This window comes from Diplodia seriata (assembly GCF_021436955.1).
Source record: "Diplodia seriata strain FDS-637 chromosome Unknown scaffold_8, whole genome shotgun sequence".
NCBI lineage: Eukaryota > Fungi > Ascomycota > Dothideomycetes > Botryosphaeriales > Botryosphaeriaceae > Diplodia > Diplodia seriata.
In genome coordinates, this window is record NW_027117315.1 from 1017522 (window position 1) to 1036578 (window position 19057).

Genomic DNA, 19057 nt, shown 5'->3' on the forward strand with positions numbered 1-19057 from the left:
AACCTTTCCTTTTTGAAACGCCAACGCTGTCGCTCTGGGGAGCCCAACAAGAGGCGTGCATTCAAGAGGTGGACGCAACAACCCGGAGAGGACGAGAGCTGAAAATCTCGGACATAGGGAACATAACCAGAGAATAGAGTAGCGAAGGCTGGCACCGAGGGCCGTTTGGAGAAAAGAAAATGATGAAGGGAAAAAGCAAGCAGAGGAAAACGGATCAGAGGGAAGTAATTATGATCGTCCTTAATGCAAGTATCTGCACCCTTGCTTGGAGACTTGTTTACGCAACTCGCAGTAAAAGTCGACGCATAGGCCCCCGACTGTGGTGGCCCGTCCGGTTGGTGGCGCCGGGGCATCGGACCCTTCATTCAAAGAACAAAGGAGGCTTTGATCAGCGCAGTGGCGTAGCCCAGTAATCCGAAACGCGGCCTGTGTCACCCTTGGCAGAAGACAGTAAATGCCGTCAGAGCGTGAGCCAGACCGGTGTACGGACTCCGAAGAAAACTGTCTGGGTGCTACAAGGCATTTTTGAGAGCTATAGGGCCGACGTGCTGAGGCAGCAGAGTGTGCCCATATAAGCTCTGAAGGAAGATCATAGGACGTCCCAGATGTTCCTTGTGATAGGGCTTACACCCGATTGCGGCGGGCTCCGTGGATCAATGTCCATGGTGTGTGGCGTACTGCATCTTGGGACTTCCCAGTTTTGACTCACATCCTCTTGGGTGGGATCGGGCACTCGATTGTTCTGAACCGGCGGTGGGGAGCCGAATGCTTCTTCAAGTGTGAAGTGGAAAGGATTCTGGGTGAATTCATGTGCTCTCGGCGACAACAGTGTTGCAGCTTCATTCGATGTATGCGAGCTGTCGTGGTTGGGCAAGCGTGACTCCATCTCGGTTTGAAGGGCGCGAAGCCGGCGCTGCGATTGCAAGTCTGGATTCGAGTACTTCGGTCGAAGCCTCGGTTCTGACGTGGATAGGTGACTGTCGTTCTCGTGAGGGTTCCACATAGTCGGCTCGGGGCCGTCTGTACGCGCGCGGCGAATGCCTGCCATCGGGCTCGGTTCTTCGGACGGGGGTTGAGTAGTCTTCGAGACCTGTGGCGGTGTCGCTGGTCGCGGCGAAGGCTGAGAGCCTAAGAAGCCGAATCCTTGGAAGGGTGATTGCTCGGGAGTATCGACTTCCGTAACCGGTGGAAGAATTGCGTGCATGCGAGGCGGAAGTCCGGGTGAGACTCCGGGTTTGCTGCTGGTTGCCTGATTTTGAGTTTCAGGCTCAAGTCCATCGAACGGATTCTTTGGAAATTCGAACCTTGTTGGCGAGAGGAGGCCAAAGTCCTCGTCGCTTTCATCTTTTGTCACAACCGGAGCCATGTGGAATTCTTCAGAGATGGGAGACCCGGAAGGCTCAGTAGGTCCGTTCGTCTTCTCGCCCTGTGGCAAGGATCGGCTTTCGTTGTGGCGATCATACATCGAAATGACAGAGTCATTCGGCCGCACCTGCCTTGGAGGATTGTCGAAGGAGAAATTAGCTTTAAGTGGAGAGGCCAAGGGTAATGTGTCATCCATTTGAAGGGGTTTCAGAAGGGAAGAGTTGGCTCGAGGCTCAAGATTCTTGGATGCAGCAGAGGGTTCTGCCAAAGACTTGATCTTGTTCTGGCGCCGCTCCTGTAGGCTTGACTTGAACGGGCTCGGGCTCAACGGTGGGGCCGCTGCATTGATTGCCGGTGCAATGGAAGTCAACCTGTCCAAAGCTTGTTGTTGATGTCCAGCCGCCGCGTTGCTTTCCATTACATTAGTGGTCTGAATGATGGTCGTGTTGGTGTCATCATGATCGTCGTCTTGTTGCTGTCTGATCGGCAACTGGCGTGAGAAATTCGGAACCTGGCGCAAAGTAGCATCGCTATCGGATCTGCCCTTCTCTTTTATAAACCTTTCCTCCCGTTCCGGTTCGGGAGTCGAGCGAGCTGGGTGCTGAATGGTGACCACAGGAATGACGTGACCCATAGGATCGACAAAAGGTTGCTCAACGGGAGAACCGAGAGGAACGTGCGCTGCATCCCAAGTACGACGGAAACCGGGTGTGCCCCAGTTCAGACCGGATGGTGCAGAAGTGGGGCCTGGCGAAACGGGTACCATATTGCCCGTACTTGCTCGTTGCGGCACAGGGTCGGGGCCGTAGTCCGGTGGTAAAGGTGCCGTGGCAGGAGTCCGGGAACCAGACGAATTTGCGTCGAACCCAGATTGATCTTTGCCCCTGGGGCCCATAGGGTTCGGCGACAGCCTCCTGGGAATACCAGCCTTGTAACCTTGGCTGTGCCCATTGGCACGAAGCAACCCATTCCTGAACTCTTGAAGTTGCATGATCAAGTTCATGTTGGGTCCAATCCACTTGCTTCGCTTCTTGACGGCGTCATAAGCTTCTTGAACACTGATGCCAGGATTTTTGTACAGGCCATACGCCACGATCAAGCTGGCTGAGCGACTGACACCGCATTGACAGTGGACCAAGACGCGCTTGCCCTGCTGAACGCGGTCGTCGATGACTCTGACCAGTGTATATAGGTCGGGTACAATGTCGGTATTGTGCTCCCAGGGGATGTGGATGTACTCCGGTTTCGAGCGTGACGTACTTGGCGCGGGTGGCTTCTCCACCTCATCTCCAAACGATGAAGTGGCTTTTGGAGTTGTCGGGGAACTTCCCTGTGCCTGCGCCGAGTTCTCAGTGGCTGCTTGTCCATCGGCTGAAGTGCGGTCGGAGGGTTGCGTCAGCTCCGAAGTGCTTGGCGACGTCGGGGTTTCTTTTGAAACAGCCTTCGCATCCCTTTTCGTTTCCTGCGCGGCCTTTTTGAATGGGTTGACGACTTCGCTCGCCACGTTGAGAACGACATCGTACCGAGCAGCAATCTCCGCAGTTGGCTCGTAATAAAGGTCCACGCCTGATTCGTAGATGCAAATTGGACCATTAGGATACGCCTCCGGTTTCTCTTCGCGTGACTGAGGGACATCAAAGTTCGGTTCCTGCTCTTCCTCGTCCTCCTCCACTGGGATCTCGGCAAATCCATGAGGCTGCGGTTTCGACCGTGCTGGCGGAGGCAATTCCATGCCACCCGCAGGGGGGACTGCAGGCGAACATAACGGAAGTGACGGAGAGGACTGGAAGTGTCGTAATGTATTGGGCCTCTTGATAGAGGGCGTCGGCGGGATCGAAAGCGTGGGGAGCGGGCCCTTCGCATTGGTTTGCAAGGTCAGGGCCAGATTGCTGGGTTTTCGCCGCGGAGGAGTCGGGGGCTTGACGAAGGAAGGCGACGGCGGGGCAGAAGATGAAGCAGGTGGGTTCTGCACAGGAAGCGCAGCCGTATTCGCGGCACGTCCAAGGCTGAGTGTAGATGAGGTATTGACGGCCAGGTTCTTCAGATTGCGAGGCTTTTTTGCCGGTGTCGTTGGTCGCTGAAGTTCGAAAAACTCGCCTTTGCTCTTGTCGGTTGAGGCATTTCTTGAACGGAAATCTGGAGAAAACGACGAAGCAGACGCCTTTGCCGCAGGAGAGGCTGGTGAAGGACCCGGCGAAGGTTCGGTAAGCGAAGATCCATCCATAGTGGAGATAGTCGTTGTTGGAGACGAATCTGTTGATTCCGAAGCAGAAGTGGACGTACTTCCCCGATGTTGATGAAACCCGGTAAAGGCGGTATTTGGGTTGTAAAGCACGGCGCTGCTCGTCGCAGGCCGCTTTAGGAAGTGGGTGTGCGCGACGGGCGCGTTGCGCTCCTGGTAGTCTGGCATCCCTCTAGTAGTCTTTGATTCTTCTCCAAAAACGGACATGAAAGACGGCAAATGGGCAGCATGGGATCGTGATGATGTCTGAACGGGCATGCCTGAAACGTACCCGGCCGGGTATGCGCTTAAATTAGCCGTACCACGTTGTCCGTCCTGCTCTTTGGGATGACACGCGCGGCACGCAAAATGCTATGGTGCAGACAGAGGGCGGATCGTGGTTCGATGCTCTTGGGAGCTGGGAGATTAGACGTTATTTCTGGGCTAAAGGACCTTTCGAGAAACGTGCTGTCAGCGCACTTGATCAAAGCAACGGCCGCCACAGCGTCCGGTAGGCACACGCGACAGGAAAGAGTGGTATGAAAGGAGCTATCAAAGAGAGAGAGAGAGAGACAGCATGGGCGGAGGGCCCCAAGATGCTGCTGCGCAAGCGGTGCAAACAATGCTTGTGTTGGCGGCGTCGGCAGGCCCGCGGCCAACATGCTGTGGGGCTCAGCGCAGCGAGCGTGAAACGCCGAGGGCAGCAGGTGGAGTTGGCCAGAAGAGCGACGGGGTGTCGGCGGGCGCAGGCGTGTGGGTATACATACTGGATTGTTGGCGGTGGCTCTGTGGGCGGGTAGCTTGAAACGAGATGCCGGATCTCGAGTAAGCGCTTAAAGGAATGACTGGCTCAACGGAGGCGCCGGTGCGCAGGACGCGGTGCGCAAAAGGAAGGGTGCAGTATGAACAGGTGCGGCGGCGCTGGGGTGGGCTTTGTCGAGGAGCCGCTCACGGCGGAGTTAAGCAGAGTCTCGCAGAGACGGCGGCGGGCTCTCGGTCGGGCGCGAGGAAAAGGGGAGATTTCAGCGGCGGCAAGGCCTGCACGGGGTGCTGACAGCGGGCGCTGCAGTGCTCGGCATCCAGGACAGAAGGTCAGGGTGGTGAGGGGGGGCGGGCGCGCGGTGGGAATGGGTTGATGGAAGCAGCAGAGAAGGCGGCGCGAATGGGTTTCCTGACCCAGCGCCCCGAGTTCCAATGTGAGTGGGCGCCTACGGCCTGCGCAAGGGCTATTTTTGGGGCGGCCCGTGCGACCGCGCAAAAGCGGCGAATCACGCCCCCAGGCATGCAGAGCGCTGCAGCGCCGTGGAGACGGGCGCTGCGTCGAGACACGACTGCGCCCGGCGTCGCGCTGCGCTCCCCGAGCGGCGAGCTGCCCTCGAATCGCCGCCCCCGGCGCCGACTCGCCAGCGCCAGCTCCCCCTGCGGCGCCTCTCGTGCAGCGCTCGCTCGCTGGCGGCGCCCGCGGCTGGCGGCCCACTCACAAAGGCGCGCAGGATCGCCCACCTGAAACGGACAAAAACTCGACCCAGCCACGAGACGGCCAGGAGCCTCATCTCGCAGCCGAGGGCTGGCGCATGCGGCGACCGGGGTGCGAGGCCTTCATGTGCCGGCCGCGGCGGACGTTGGTTGCCTCTTCGGCACCATCCTGCGAGTAGGGCGTTTCAATTCTCGAGCCCGATAAACGACGCCGGTCCGGACGACGCGCCTCCTTGCTACGTAGTAGCTCTGCGTGCAGATCGCTATCTGTCCGCGCCGCCTGCGAGTCTAAATGCTTGTGGGATTCGATCGCGCACTACTCTGTCAGGAGCCGCATCTCACCAAGGCACTGCTGAGACAGATCGAGTACAGCCTTGGCCGGAAGAGTGTCAGCCTGTGTGTACTGTGCCCGCCACGCCGGGTTAAGTCATCATATGTCGACCATTAGTACTTCCCGGAAGCAGAAAGCGATCATCTGTAACGTCGCGCATTGCGTAGCGAGATGCTCAGTGAGGCGAGCCGGACGGCTGCGTCCAGAGCACGCTCAGCCCTCGCCGCAGGCAGGAGCGTCTGCCACAACGAGCCACGTGAAAGGAGGCAGGCGGCGCGCAGTGTCTGGACTCTTTCACTGTACAATTACCTGCGCACCGCAGCCATTTCGCTTACCGGGTCATCCCGCGCGGTAGTGGGCAAGGTTACATGATTTGGCTGTGCAAAGGCATGGCTATGTGCCTGTTTTGGTCGTGGCCAGAGGAACAGACTCGTGCGTCCAATTTACTGTTCAGATAATTTGCGCGGAAGACGCCCGTAGGCCGCCAAGTCGACAGTCACGGCCAGGGCAAATGGAACTGCATGCAGCAGCTATGCATCATTTGCAAAGTGGCATCTGGCGACCCTCGTGAGCTACGGGCTTTCCTGCGTGCCGCACGGGAGCAGTCCGGGTGCCGGAGGTTCGGTGCTCCTCATCTCTGCAACGAGAATCTCCGAAGCTATTCGGGAATGCAGTAGTGGAGGAAATGCGATCTCACCATCGTGCGATCGTGTAGGCTGTCAGCGTGGGCCGGGCCAAGTGAGACCTGGGAAAGGCGCAGCATCGGCCGACGCGTAGCGTTGGAGGAATGACGGGGCCACGAAGCAAAACAAATTGACACTGGGGACGATTACGGTCGCCGGATGACGCCAAGAGAAACCAAAGGCGTTACCGCGAGTCGCGTGCCTCGAACGGGGCCTGGGGAGGGGAGAGCGTAGCAGAGTAGTGAGACGAGCCTCTTGCATGATGGAGGCACTCGACGCAGCATACGGGCTTGGCACGCTAGCCCGGAACCAGCGGCCTAAGCGAAGCCGCACCACGACTCTGCAGTTGACGTCCACCGCGGTAATTTTTCGACCTCCAACCACGACGGACTAACCACCACCAGCACAGCCAAAATGACGAGCCGGCCTGTTGTCACCATTATCTCTGCCGATGGCAAGGCCAGCGAGCAGACGCACCCTCTCCCGGAGGTGTTCAAGGCCCCCATCCGCCCGGATGTCGTCCAGTAAGCCGCAGCGCAATGTTTTCGACATCGGACACCAGCATGGCTGACCCAGCGCAGGATCGTCCACACCGGCATGGCCAAGAACAAGAGGCAGCCGTACGCCGTGAGCGAGAAGGCTGGCCACCAGACCTCCGCTGAGTCCTGGGGTACCGGTTAGTACACCTTGATGCAAATTCCTCGAAATCCGGAAAATCTCGAAAATCGCGAATTGAACAATGCGCGCTCTCGAAACGCAGGGTTTGGGGTCATCTAAAGAGTCAAGACTGATGGGAGAAACTACACAGGCCGTGCCGTCGCCCGTATTCCCCGTGTCTCCGGTGGTGGTACCCACCGTGCTGGTCAGGCTGCCTTCGGTAACCAGTGCCGCTCTGGTCGCATGTTCGCTCCCACCAAGGTCTGGAGGAAGTGGCACCAGAAGATCAACCTTGGCCAGAAGTGAGTTGTTGCATGCAAAAGCGTCGCTTGGGGATGCGTAACTAATGACAATCTTAGGCGTTTCGCTACCGCTTCTGCCCTGGCTGCTTCTTCCAGCGCCGCTCTGCTGCTGGCCCGTGGTCACTCCGTTTCCACCGTCCCTGAGGTTCCCCTCGTCGTTGCCTCGACCGCTTTCGCCAACGCCGCCATCTCCAAGACTTCCGCTGCTCTCGCTCTCCTGAAGACCGTCGGTGCCGGTGCTGATGTCGACAAGGTCAAGGCTTCCAAGAAGATCCGCTCCGGCAAGGGTAAGCTCCGTGGCCGTCGCCACCGCCAGCGCCGTGGTCCTCTTGTCGTCTACGACCCCGAGTCCGATGGCAAGGAGCTCGTCACTGCTTTCCGCAACATCCCCGGTGTTGAGACCTCGTCCGTCTACTCCCTCAACCTTCTCCAGCTGGCCCCTGGTGGTCACCTTGGCCGCTTCATTGTCTGGACCTCGTCCGCCTTCCAGGCTCTCGACAAGATCTACGGCTCCACCACCGAGCCCTCTGCGCTCAAGAAGGACTTCCTCCTGCCCGCCCCCGTCGTCAAGCAGGCCGACATTGCTGCTCTCATCAACTCTTCCGAGGTCCAGTCCGTCCTCCGCCCTGTTAAGGGTGCTGCCATTACCAAGCGCACTGTTGTCCAGAAGAAGAACCCGCTCGTCAACAAGCAGGTCCTGCTCAGGCTCAACCCCTACGCCAAGCAGTTCTCTGCCCAGAAGCTTGGCCAGGAGAAGATCGAGCAGCCGAAGTCTGCCAAGCCTACCGGCGAGTTCATCAACACTCTTAACGACAACTAAGGGTGAATTCACGCGGTGTCTGTGGTGGTCCGGTTGCAATTTTTCCTTTCCTCAGTCTGGTCTAAAGGGTCCAGAATGGCCCCGTCAGGTAGCTGAAAAAATTAAGCTTAGTCAAAATGGGATGACTAACCAGCTCAATTATGATATCCACTGTTATGTTCAAAGTTTTTGTGCTTGTGTTATGTCCAGCTTGAGTGTTTGCATGGGATTGATTCGTTAGGTCACCTCGGACGCCAAGAGACCAAAAGCAGAAGCCTCTGCACAAATGCCTGGACCGTCTTAGGATCATTGCTATCATGGAAGGCTGTCCTTCGATCTTGAGCGTATAAGCATGAGCGCTTCTGCTTTGGGATAAATATCCGTTGAATATCTCGGTCTGACTGTCTGATCACGCAGCTTCACTTTCGTGTCGGATAACATACTTGTCGCGAATCCTAGAGACAACAGCAAATCATTGATTAGACTGCTCGCGCAATCAGCACTTTCGAGTTGCCGTGTTCACTTGGACTCCAATGTCCTCCGCGCGGGTGGGTAGGGCCCTCAACAGTGCTAAGGTTGCTGAGGCTTGCTAGGATATCGCAATAATGCTTGTTCCAACGTCCCGCAATTCAGCAGATGAGGAATCAATACACGAATGAAGGAGCAGTTGGCTGATTTTCAACTAATATCGATCCCCTTTTCTTCCCTCCGTCGTGATCGAGTCGCGTCAGGCAACTAGACCAGACTAGCTACTAGCTATACTATATGATCTAGTGTGTATCGTATGCCGCAAGTGCTTTAGCCCCAGAATCAAACCTTTGAGGGCTCTTCCTTTCTGCGGCAAGTTGGAAGGAATAATTACCGATTTTCGTCATCCAGTCAGAAGATATACTCACAACCTCAGCGCCACACGCCCATCATGCATTGAACCGTCACTCACACGCACATTTTCCCCTTCCCGCTCACTTGAACAACCGCCTCCCACCCATCCTGCCCGCCGTCCTCTCCCTCCCCTCCAAGCTCAGACCCAAGAAACCCATGGCTCCACCCTCGCGATCTTTCTTGTACCGCCGCAGTGCCTCCCGCAGATGGTCCGGTGTCAGTGGGCCGCGGTCGCGCTCGGCCAAGCGCTCGCTCAACGGCGCGTCGGCGGGAATGCGCTTGGCGGTCTCGGTGTCACTGTCGTCGTTGCTGTCCGCAGTGTTGTTGGTGGCGTTGGTGCCGCCGCTGGATGCCGGAACCGTGGTATCTTGTGACGCGCTCGGCGTGGTTGCTTGCGCAGAGTTGGCGTTGCCCGCCGCACCGCTGTTGTTGGTGGTGGGGGCGGGGGTAGCGCCGGGCGCAGGACTAGGGGTGCCGCTCGAGGCGACGGCCGGGGAGGATGGGGCATGCGTGGCGCTGGGAGGTGCAGGAGATGTGCTTGCGCTGGGAGGGGGGGGGATACGGATGTTGGAGTACGGGTTAGGATTGTAGGAGGGGTGAAGGTGCTGGTAACCGTAGGGGTTGTGGTAGGCACCCGGCGTTTGAGCTGCAGCTGGCGAAGGCGGGGGCGGAGCTTGCGGCTGCTGTTGAGGTGTTGGAGGGGCTTGTTGTGGCGGCGGTTGCTGGTTTGCAGGCAGACGAGGGTCGTCTATAGGCGCATACTCGGCTACCGCTTGCCATTCTTGCTGCACGGTACGGGCGCGCTCGATCAATGACCCAATGAAGACCTTGGTGTACGAGTTGATAGTTGTAACGACGGATTGCGGCACGGACTGGGAGAGCGTCTGGTTGGTGATCTACAGGGCACAAAAGCTCGTTAGTATGTCGACCTTCGAAAGATTTCAGTCAGCATACCTTGCGGACGGTCTCCTTCTTCAACTTGACCGCGCGATATTTCGCATATCTGTCTGACTGATCGGGATCGAGCCGATCGACAAGCATCCTAAGACTGTATTCAGTCGCAACGATTCCACCAAAAGCTGGCTGAGAGGAATATACCTCAGATGCTCTTTCTCTTGCTTCTCGTCCGCCTCGCCTTGGCCTTCCAATACAGCATCGAGCGCCTCACCGCCCTCCTCCTGATCTGCCTCTTCTTCTTCGTCTGCCTTGTCTGCACCGTCGCCGGCACCCGCCTTGCCTCCTCTGACGCTGGTTCCCGTGGTGCTTCTGACGTCGTCATCTCCTCCACCCTTGCCTTTCTTGCCTTTCTTCTTGGTAGTATTGGTGTTTGCAGTATATGTGCTGTCGACGCTGGGAGAGCGCGAAAACTCAGCGCGCCCGGACTCCTCGGGCGGGAAAGACGTCTGGCGCAGACCGGACGGGCCTGTCGAAGGCTTGCGACGTTTGCTCGGATTGGGAGGTAGCGGACCACTAATCGAAGGACGCTTCTTCGTGAGATTGTACCCGGATGGAGGCGACGCCATGACGGGCAGCGGAGGACGCGTCGAGGGAGAGTTGTGGGGTGATAAGGTGAGGCGACGGTGGTGTTGGCGGCGAGGTAGCTGTTGAACTTTGGGTGACGCGCGCGCCGGAAAGTGCAGGCCACCCGACCGCGCCGGAGTGGAAACTGCCGGTAGGGCTGAGCCGCGTCTCATTCCACCCAATTCACCACTTCGGAATCATAGTTTCCTTGCCGGAACCTAATTCTTCTGACTTGTTCGTACTTCATGATTTTTATTTTCGTGCCGAAGTCTGGCTTGGTAAGATTTGCATCAGGAGAACAGCAGCTTTGACTGAAGAGTCATGAAGTGAAGCAAACATAGGCCCAAGAATCTGTTCTCCAATATCTAGAAAATGACAAAGCCCGTCTATATCGGACAAGAGCCCGCCCCCGACGTCCCTTCGCCCGCAGTCATCGACCGCACCATGCCGGGCACTTCTCTGCCTTGCTCCACGCCCAAAACCTCAAAGAGGCCCTGCCTTTTGAACATCACCGCAGTGTCCTTCGCATTCGGCGTCCCTGCATCAGCGTCCCCGCCGCCCTCTACCAGCACTCTGACCACCTGCTCGTGTCCCTTGAAGACAGCGCCAGCCAGCGGGCTCTGGCCGCGGCCATTGATGATGTTTGGGTCAGCGCCCTTGCTTAGCAATGCGCGCACCGTCTCTGGCTGCCCATGGTATGCCGCAAGCATTAGCAGCGTGTCTCCTTGATGATTGGTCAAGTTCGGTGGGATGCCGGCGTCGAGGTAAGCTTGCAGCGTGGACGTGTCGCCGGCGCGTGCCAGGTCGAAGAGCTTTGCTGCGAGCTCCAGAGCGGCGGGTGGCAGCTCGTTGACATCCCGGGGTGCCGAGCTGCCTGTGGTTGGTTCCTGAGCCTTACTGGCGCTGTCGGGCGTCGGCGGTTGCGCTTCGGTGTTTGCGAGAAGACCCATTGCGCAGCAGCCTTGTGTTTTCGTTCGTGGGGAAGCTTTGGAAGAGAGAATGCAGTTGTATAATGGTCACTTGGTCATTGAGCAGTTGAGCTTGGCGTTGGAGCGGGACTGGAGGTAAAGAAACCTCAAGGGCTGAAGGTGATATGCGGTCGCAAAAGATGATGACATAACGCGGGGAATTCGAACCATCATCCGGGGTCCAGAACCTCCGTCCCACTTCCGTGCTCAACGATCTCTTGTCCACAGCTCGGATACGGCATACCGAGTGTCCTGAAGTTTGAAGTTCTTGGACTCAAACTCTAACCTGCTCACTGTCCGCGCTAATGTATTTTCAGACACCGCACTCTCGGGGCGCTAACCGCATCTCGGTGTGCTAGAAGAGGCATCCCAATACATCTGCGATGCTACGCCTGCGTACTATAAATATTCCGTGAGCGAATGCATTTACCGCTGTTCCTCGCACACACTCCAGCTAGGATCTGCTCCATCACATTCAACGAGAGTCCTCTCCAGAACACAAACAAGGGCCATTGGTAAATCCTGAGTCTTCGATTAATTCAAATCTCCTCCCGCTCAATAAGCCTGCAAACCCACGAAAATGAGCGCCAATCGAACCCCAAGCCTCCCACCTGGTTACACCTTTTACGACGCTCCACCCCCACTCGAAACCTACCTATCCCTCCGGCGCGTCAGCGGTCTCTCCCCCAAAACCCCGGCGCAAGGCGCGGGTGCGCTGTCCGGCAGCTGGGCTTGGTGCACCGTCCTTTATACTGAGACCTCCCGCTCCTCGACCAACAACACCCCACCTGAGCCCGAAGTCGTTGGAATGCTCCGCACCATTGGCGATGGCGGGTGGTACTTCCACCTTGCGGACATGGCGGTGCTCCCTGCGCATCAGCGCAAGGGATTGGGAGAGACCTTGTTGCAGCGTATGCTGACGAAGATCAACGAGAGCGCGCCGCCCGGTGCTTTGATCTCTCTGTTGGCGGATGCACCGGCGAGGAAATTGTATAAGAGGATGGGGTTTGTGGAGAGTGCTCCGAGGAGCTTGGGGATGTGGCTGGAACCTGGCAGTACATCTCCTGAGAAAGCAGTTGAAGAAGAGAATCTTTGAAAACAATGGAAAGACGAAGACCTGGTCCAGCAGAAAGTAATAAAGCTTGCGGCAATGCGATGGAAAAACCAATCGATTATCGCCAATTGACTGTACTTATGCGCCGCTTTTTGAGAAGACAGACCCATGTTACGCCTGACGGATGCTAAGAATTTGGTATCAACAGTCCCGCAAATTGTATTTGGTATGACCTGCATGTTCTTCAGTCATCATCTTCAACCCTGGCGCGCTTCGAGGACCGGCCGTCAGGCTCGTCCGTGCCATATCTCTTGCCGCTTCCTGCAGCACCCTTGGTAGCCTCCGAGATCATCTGATTGATGTTGAAAGGGTCGTCGGTATCCTTCTCGAACTGAACGGGTCCTTCACGTTGCTATCGAAATTGTAAGCTCGAGCATTATTGGTGGACTTGATATGGATCTGCTTACCTCGGCAGTGTCCGCGCCCTTGAAGCCCTCCTTGGCTTTGCCGAGCACCTCAAATCTGCTAGATTTCTGGATCTTATCCAGAGTTTCCCCATCGTCATCTTCGTCTTCGTGGTTGAGTTTCGGTCGGTAAATGTTATGAAGAGCATCTTGAGCCGCGAAAAGAGGCTTGTCGTAAGGTTGGTCTTCGTTGAATCCAGTGTCAAACCCACTCGTCTGGTTGAACAACCGCGAATCGTACATGCTCTCCCCCGATGCACTCGGCTTTGCGATCCCAAGCGCAACCTTCTCAGAGATGTCCCGATTCTGTTCTCTCGCCATCATCTGGATCCTTCGCTCAGTTCCCATACGTGATTGCCGCAACTGCTTCTCAGCCTCCCTACGACGCTCTTTACGCATTTCTTCTCTTTCCCTGACAGCTTCGTCTCCGTCGCTTGCGGACCTCGACGAGTATTCGGAGGGGCTTCTGCTCCTGGAGTGAGAGCGAGCATCTCGTGAACCTCTCCTGGCGCCGCCTCCCGCTTGCTCGCGTGCTTTCATCGCCAGTGAGCGAAGATGCTCCTCCTTCTGCAGCTTCTCCTTCTCGGCCAACTTCTGCTGCATGAGAGCGCGCTGCTTGACCTCCTCTCTAGCATGCCTATCCGCAGTGAACAAAGCCTCGGCGAACTGAGCAAACTTGTCGTTGATGGTGACATCCTGCAGGCCACGACCATCAGCTGCCAAACGCTTGTCCAACGGTACAGTATAACCCTTCGGGTTCTTCCAATTGGAGACCGGCGGGGGAATCTTCCAAGCTTCTTGGTCTTCGGCCGTCAACTTGCGAGGCGGTGAGTGCATGACGGGTGGCGGTGGGCTCGGCGGTCCACGGGGGATCTTCTTATGCTTGAACTTGGGCGGCTCCATCGGGTCGACCTGTCTCTCCACAATCTTCATAATCCTGTCTTGTTTTTTGCTGTTGTCACCCATCTGGTTTGCTGGTGTGTATCGCACATAGGTTGGCGCTTTGCGCGAAGTACCCGCAACGGTCTTGGGCTTTTGCGCCGAGACCGCGCCCGATACCAGCTTCGCCAAAGCTTCTTCGGTCTTCTTCTTCGTCTCGGCAATTTGGTCCTCAGATGGTCGATCCAAGGAGATTTCGCCGATGTCCGCACGCTGGCGGAGCGGGATAAGGTCCTTGAACGAGGCATGGACAATGCGGTTCTCGCTGTGTCCTCGCTTTGCGATGGCATCGTACTTGACCTTGCCCTCTGAATCGACCTGGATTGCGAGCGCGTTTGAGCTCGATGTGCTTTTCCTGCCCATATCCAACGGGTACTGTGCCACGGGAACCTCGGGGAACGCGCCTCCATCTCCATAGTCCTCCTGCGAGCGAGGTCGCCATCCCGCGCGCTGGCCGTATGGGGGCGGGCCGGCTTTCTTCAGCACAACCTGGGTCTGGTCGATTTCGGAAGCGCCCACGACGCGCGGGCCGCGCGGCTGGGCGTGGGCGGGGAGGTCCTCATCCTCGCCGGTGTACTTGGGCTTCGGCAGGGCCCGCGAGAGTGAAAGGCCGGTGGACATGGTGGTGTGGTGGCGGTCGGACGCGCGTGGATTGACGGCAGACGAGGCGAGTTGTCGAGCAGGTCAAAACGCAGCAGCCCACAGGTCTTGGCACCCGCCCAAAGCTCTGACGCCAACGCCAACGCAGCCTGGCTTAGTCACCCGTTACCGTATCGCTCTCCTGGGAAGGCTTCCCCTTGCCCACCGAAGAGTGCAGGCTCGCCGGTGTGCCTGCCTAAAGCGCCCTAGCGCGTTTCAGATGGCGACCAAGCGCAGCTCCTGTGCCCGCACGCCGCTCCGCTCCGTGGCTCGACGTTTTCTCGAAAATTCAGCTCACGTCGAGGCCGGTGTGTGCATTGCGCATTATCGCAAGCGAGTCCGTGCCGCTGCCCTGTGAGCTGCAACCTGCGCTGAACCTGGCCTCCTCCCGAGCGTGCATATTGTCAATAGGGAGGTTGTCGACACGGAGGCGTTTATGCCAGGGCGACGGCGCGCTCTTCTCGGCGGCGCCGCAGCGAAAGTTTCAGGGCGAGGAGGCTGTGGACTTGTGGACTAGGCGGGGCCGCGTTCTGGGGTGCGGAAACACATCTGGCAGAAAAGTGCGTTCCTGCAGGAGCATCTCACCACGCGCCCCGCGGCCACAGGCAAGGCGCTAGCTCGGCGGCTGCAAAAGTGACGATGCTGGATTTGAGGCGAGGCGCGCAAATTGACAGCCCCGCTGCGGTTAGCTTCTCGCCAGCCTCTCCATTTGTGCCTGACAGGCATGGCCTAACGGCGGTGATCGTGCTCCCCCATGCCGCCGTCTGTGATACGCTTTGCAGCATCACGTTACTAGGCCGGCGATAGGCTCGCGGCTCCCAGCACGGCGGAGCAGGGGAAGGTACGGGGGCATGCTTTTTCGCCTCGCTGCTCTGAGCACTGCTGCCCTCATTCCTGAGGCCCGTGAATCTTCTTCATGCAGACGAGGACGGCGAAATTTTGTTGTTGTCCGCGCGCGTCGTCGTAGCAGCGCAGTGCACCACTTGGACCAGCCCCCCGGACAAGGATATGGAAGCCCACATCAAACGGCCAGTGCCAGCACGCAGCTCCTCTCACCGGAGTTTCAGCACACCACAATCCCCACGAACGCCCGCCGCTGCCGCACCACCGCCCTCAACACCGCATCGCGCCTCGCTCTCAGCCCTCTCGCAGCAGCTGTCTCCACGATCGCTGCCGCCGCGTCCCCCACCCGCCCTCTCCCCGGCGGACAGTGCGTCTCGGCACCGTGACCGACATCTCCAGCACCAACAACACACGCCGCCCGCCCAGCGCGCCCCGAGCACCGACAGCTCACCCTTGGTCTCCGGCACGCCCTCCTCAGCCCGCGCCCGCCGCTCCAGCACTTCGTCGCCCGCATCGCGGCCGACTCCCAGCAGCGTCTCGTCGTCCGGCTCTGGCTCCTACTTCGGTCCGCACGCCCCCTCGAGCGCCGACGCCCGATCTCCCGCGTCCCGGAAGCCTCCCGCCTCGCACAGCAGCCATGGTATTGAGACCTCGTACGGTCCGCCAATTGCCCTGATAACGCGACGACGATCCACCACATCCGACGTTGCGCGTCGCTCTCGCAGCCCTGCCGACGCCGCCCTTCTCCAGCCACAACCCGCGCCCTTTTCGACCACTGAGCCCGCGCCGGCCGCCAGCCACTGCCACACGCGCACCAGCAGCGACAACACCGTCACAACACCCACACATCGCAGGAGTGCATCCGGCAGGGTCAGGAGCCTCCCGAGTTCACGCGCCACAAGCCCTGATCCGCAGACGCCTGCGCGCAGGAGTTGCTCGACGAGCCGGGGGAGTGCAATGGCTAACAACAGCTTCTCCGACGGCCAATCCGACTACGACTTTGCCTACTCGCACCGCAGCAGGCCGGATGATCGCAGCGGAGACTATGTGCACAATGGACAGGGTTCTAGCGAAGACCTATTTCTAAATATTGCGCAAGACAACCCCCGCAACCAGGACGGGGACGATGATACAGTTAGGCTTGAACGAAGACGGGTAAGTCAGTGCACTTCCTAATCAATCTGCGGCGCATCCCTGAGTCGTGCCTTAATCGCGCGCCTAACTACGCGTTTGCGTAAGATCTGAGCCCACTTTCGACGCGCTACCGCTGCCCTTATCTGCGGCCGTCTTCCGATTGCTCGCTGCTTTTCTGTCGTATTGCTTCTTTGGCTCACGCTTGGCTCCCCTTCATTAAGATGCCTGCATTGCCCTACCCCTTTGCTGATGCATAGAACAGTCGAGAATCGCTCGCATGAACAGGCAATCTCTCCCCTCGAATTCGCTGAATTCGTCCGCTACTCGGCCTACCATCGACACCACCATCAAAACCACCCCTTCGGCCATCCAGACGCGCGTTTCCCACATCAGGCGCTCTTCCCAACTACCCTCGCCGTCGTATAACTCACCATTGTCAGCACGCGAACCTCCGACATCTGTAACCGCATCGTTTCCAGTCGATAGCTCCCGGATCCGATCGTTTGGCATGAGCTCGTCGGGCTCTTTTGGATTCTCGCGATCACGGGACCAAGAGGAATCCCCCCAGAATAGGAGATCGTCAATCCCGGATCCTGCTCGCGCCGCGGCCGCGACGCGTGACGCGACGGCGCGTGAGAGTAGATACCGGTCAAGCAATCTTACGTATTCTTCTCGCTACAATCAACCCACCAGTCAACCCACCACTCCGTTGGAAAATTCGCCTGAGATTCTTTCGAAACCCGAGCACCAGTCACGTAACAGCGACGGCCACGACGGGTCTGAATCGCTCGACTCTACCACTGCTACCTCCACTGTCTGGGACGAATTGGATGAACTCAAGTCCCGCATAAAGAAACTTGAGCTCACCGGGAAGATGCCTCCGACATCGGGTGCGGCCGTCACGAGCTATACCGCCTCTGAACGGCCGCGGACTGCCACTACTCAAGCAACGTCTGTCACCGCTTCGCCCAAGCAGGTGAAGAGGTCGAGTGTCTCACCGCCAGAAACGACGGTGTCCGGTGCAGTTGCAGGTGCCGCTGGCTCCAGCCACCCTCTACTCCATTCTGCGCTTGCAAAGTGCCAGAACACAATGAGTCCTGCAATGTATCGCATTTTGGAGGCAACTGCCACCGACGCACTTGAACTAGCCGCTATGACCAACGGAGCTAACACGAGCTCCGCTACCTCGAACAGTGGAGTCCAGACGAGCGAGCGCCAGCTCCGGAGGAAGGCGGACAATATGTGCCGCAGCTTAACCGAATTGTGCATCGCTCTTTGCGACAACAGCAATCAGAACACGGCTCTTAAATCGCCTAGCTTTGGGCCTCCGAGCCGGAGACAAAGCGTGCAGATGAACGGAGATCGCGACAGAGAGCGTGAGCGTGAGCGTGACCGCGAACGTGAACGCGAACAATTCCCGCCACGGGGTGGGAGCGCAGAACCCAACGACGACATGAGGAACAGCCCGAGCCGTGCTCTCAACCGCATCGAAGCCCGCCGGACTAGCATGCTCCTATCGGGCAGCGCCGGCAACAGTCCGCGGGATGGGCCGGAACGAGACAGGACCACCCCTACGCAGGGCGGCAGGTACCACCAGTCCTCGAGGACTGGCACTTCGCTGCTCAGCAGCAGGCCCCGCCGCGCAACGGTCACAAACGACGACCAGCCGGAAATGGAGGAAGACACCCAAACTCTGCGGGTGCCCTCCCGGGCCATGACTGATTTCTCTCAGAACCGCCAAAGCCATAGCAGCCGCAGCAACAGCAACAGGCTGTCTAGGGAATATACATCGGCCGTGCCACTCCCCGATGGCGCCGCCTCACTCGCGCTGCAGCACGCCACCTCGATCCGGCGCCCCAACGGCGCTGTCCCGGCCATTGATAGCCCGACCTCACACGGGCCTTCCTCCGCCTACCTCCGCGACCGCAGATTCGAGCGAGCCTCTACCGTCGAAAGCCCGCGCACAGCTGACTTTGGCAGCGAGGAGCGGCGCCAAAGGCTGAGCTTCTACTCGAACTCTACTCCCCGAACGTCGACTAGCGCGGTGCCAAATGGCATCGGCCGGACCACGAGCCTGTCGCGGCGCCTTAGGCAGGAAACCTAAATACCCCCACCAACTTCTTGACGCTCCCTCTACCTCTTCTTCTTGAAATACCCTCTTTCACAGTGGTATACGCACTGTGCACTTTCTAAAGCCGGATTTCCTACGTATCTCCTGTATAACAGCGTATCCTTTGCATTTCTGCGGCGCTGGACTCGCATGTCTGCTTTTCCTTGTCCCTGATTCCTGGCGTATGCTTCCATATGTTTGGCGCACTGGAATATTTTGGACGAATGCAGACGACACGCAGCGCATCACGACGGCTCATCTGCTGGTTTTCTCCCGTTATTCCTCCATGTCTAGCTCACTGCACGAAGCCTCCATCTCCGACCCACGTCCGCCCGACGGCACCCACAACATTCCTTTTAGTGTTTATTATTATTGGTCACGACTAGACATCTGTTTTGTACTTGTATCACTTTCCTTGCAGTTTACAAAAGTTCTACCGCCCGTCGGCAGTTTCCTTACGCTCTCGCATGGAGGCTTGTAGGAATACGAGTTGGGAGCAGCGTTGAAGAGGTTGGATTTATGGAGGCAGTGGCTGGAGCATGAGAGCTTCTGGCGGTTGGCAGGCATGGACGGCCTTTTGTTTGGACGGAGTCGGTTCTGATACAGGGACGAACGACGACAACATACGATACCCCCTCCCGGGCTGAGAGCATAGAGAAAGAGGGCTTG

The 19057-nt window shown here is 58.1% G+C and overlaps 5 protein-coding genes across 5 annotated transcripts; 2 read left to right on the forward strand and 3 right to left on the reverse strand.

The window, feature by feature from the left end:
• Positions 1-589: 589 nt before the first annotated feature.
• CPP1 (tyrosine/serine/threonine protein phosphatase) lies at positions 590-3097 on the reverse strand (the record flags this gene model as incomplete). Its single annotated transcript, XM_066779320.1, has 1 exon — positions 590-3097. One exon carries the CDS (start codon positions 3095-3097, stop codon positions 590-592), a length of 2508 nt encoding a protein of 835 aa, XP_066630124.1.
• A 3393-nt stretch (positions 3098-6490) lies between these two features.
• On the forward strand, positions 6491-7855 carry RPL4B (60S ribosomal protein uL4; the record flags this gene model as incomplete). The annotated part of the gene is made up of 4 exons (XM_066779321.1): positions 6491-6600; positions 6658-6752; positions 6885-7035; positions 7093-7855. 4 exons carry the CDS (start codon positions 6491-6493, stop codon positions 7853-7855), a joined length of 1119 nt encoding a protein of 372 aa, XP_066630125.1.
• Positions 7856-8796: 941 nt separating this feature from the next.
• Positions 8797-10239, reverse strand: SLS55_007907 (uncharacterized protein; the record flags this gene model as incomplete). Its single annotated transcript, XM_066779322.1, has 3 exons — positions 8797-9612; positions 9671-9758; positions 9815-10239. The coding sequence occupies 3 exons, from the start codon at positions 10237-10239 to the stop codon at positions 8797-8799; spliced, it is 1329 nt and encodes a 442-aa protein (XP_066630126.1).
• Positions 10240-12503: 2264 nt separating this feature from the next.
• PRP45 (mRNA splicing protein) lies at positions 12504-14283 on the reverse strand (the record flags this gene model as incomplete). The annotated part of the gene is made up of 2 exons (XM_066779323.1): positions 12504-12671; positions 12727-14283. The coding sequence occupies 2 exons, from the start codon at positions 14281-14283 to the stop codon at positions 12504-12506; spliced, it is 1725 nt and encodes a 574-aa protein (XP_066630127.1).
• A 2503-nt stretch (positions 14284-16786) lies between these two features.
• SLS55_007909 (uncharacterized protein) lies at positions 16787-18057 on the forward strand (the record flags this gene model as incomplete). Its single annotated transcript, XM_066779324.1, has 3 exons — positions 16787-16794; positions 16972-17977; positions 18028-18057. 3 exons carry the CDS (start codon positions 16787-16789, stop codon positions 18055-18057), a joined length of 1044 nt encoding a protein of 347 aa, XP_066630128.1.
• Positions 18058-19057: the final 1000 nt, after the last annotated feature.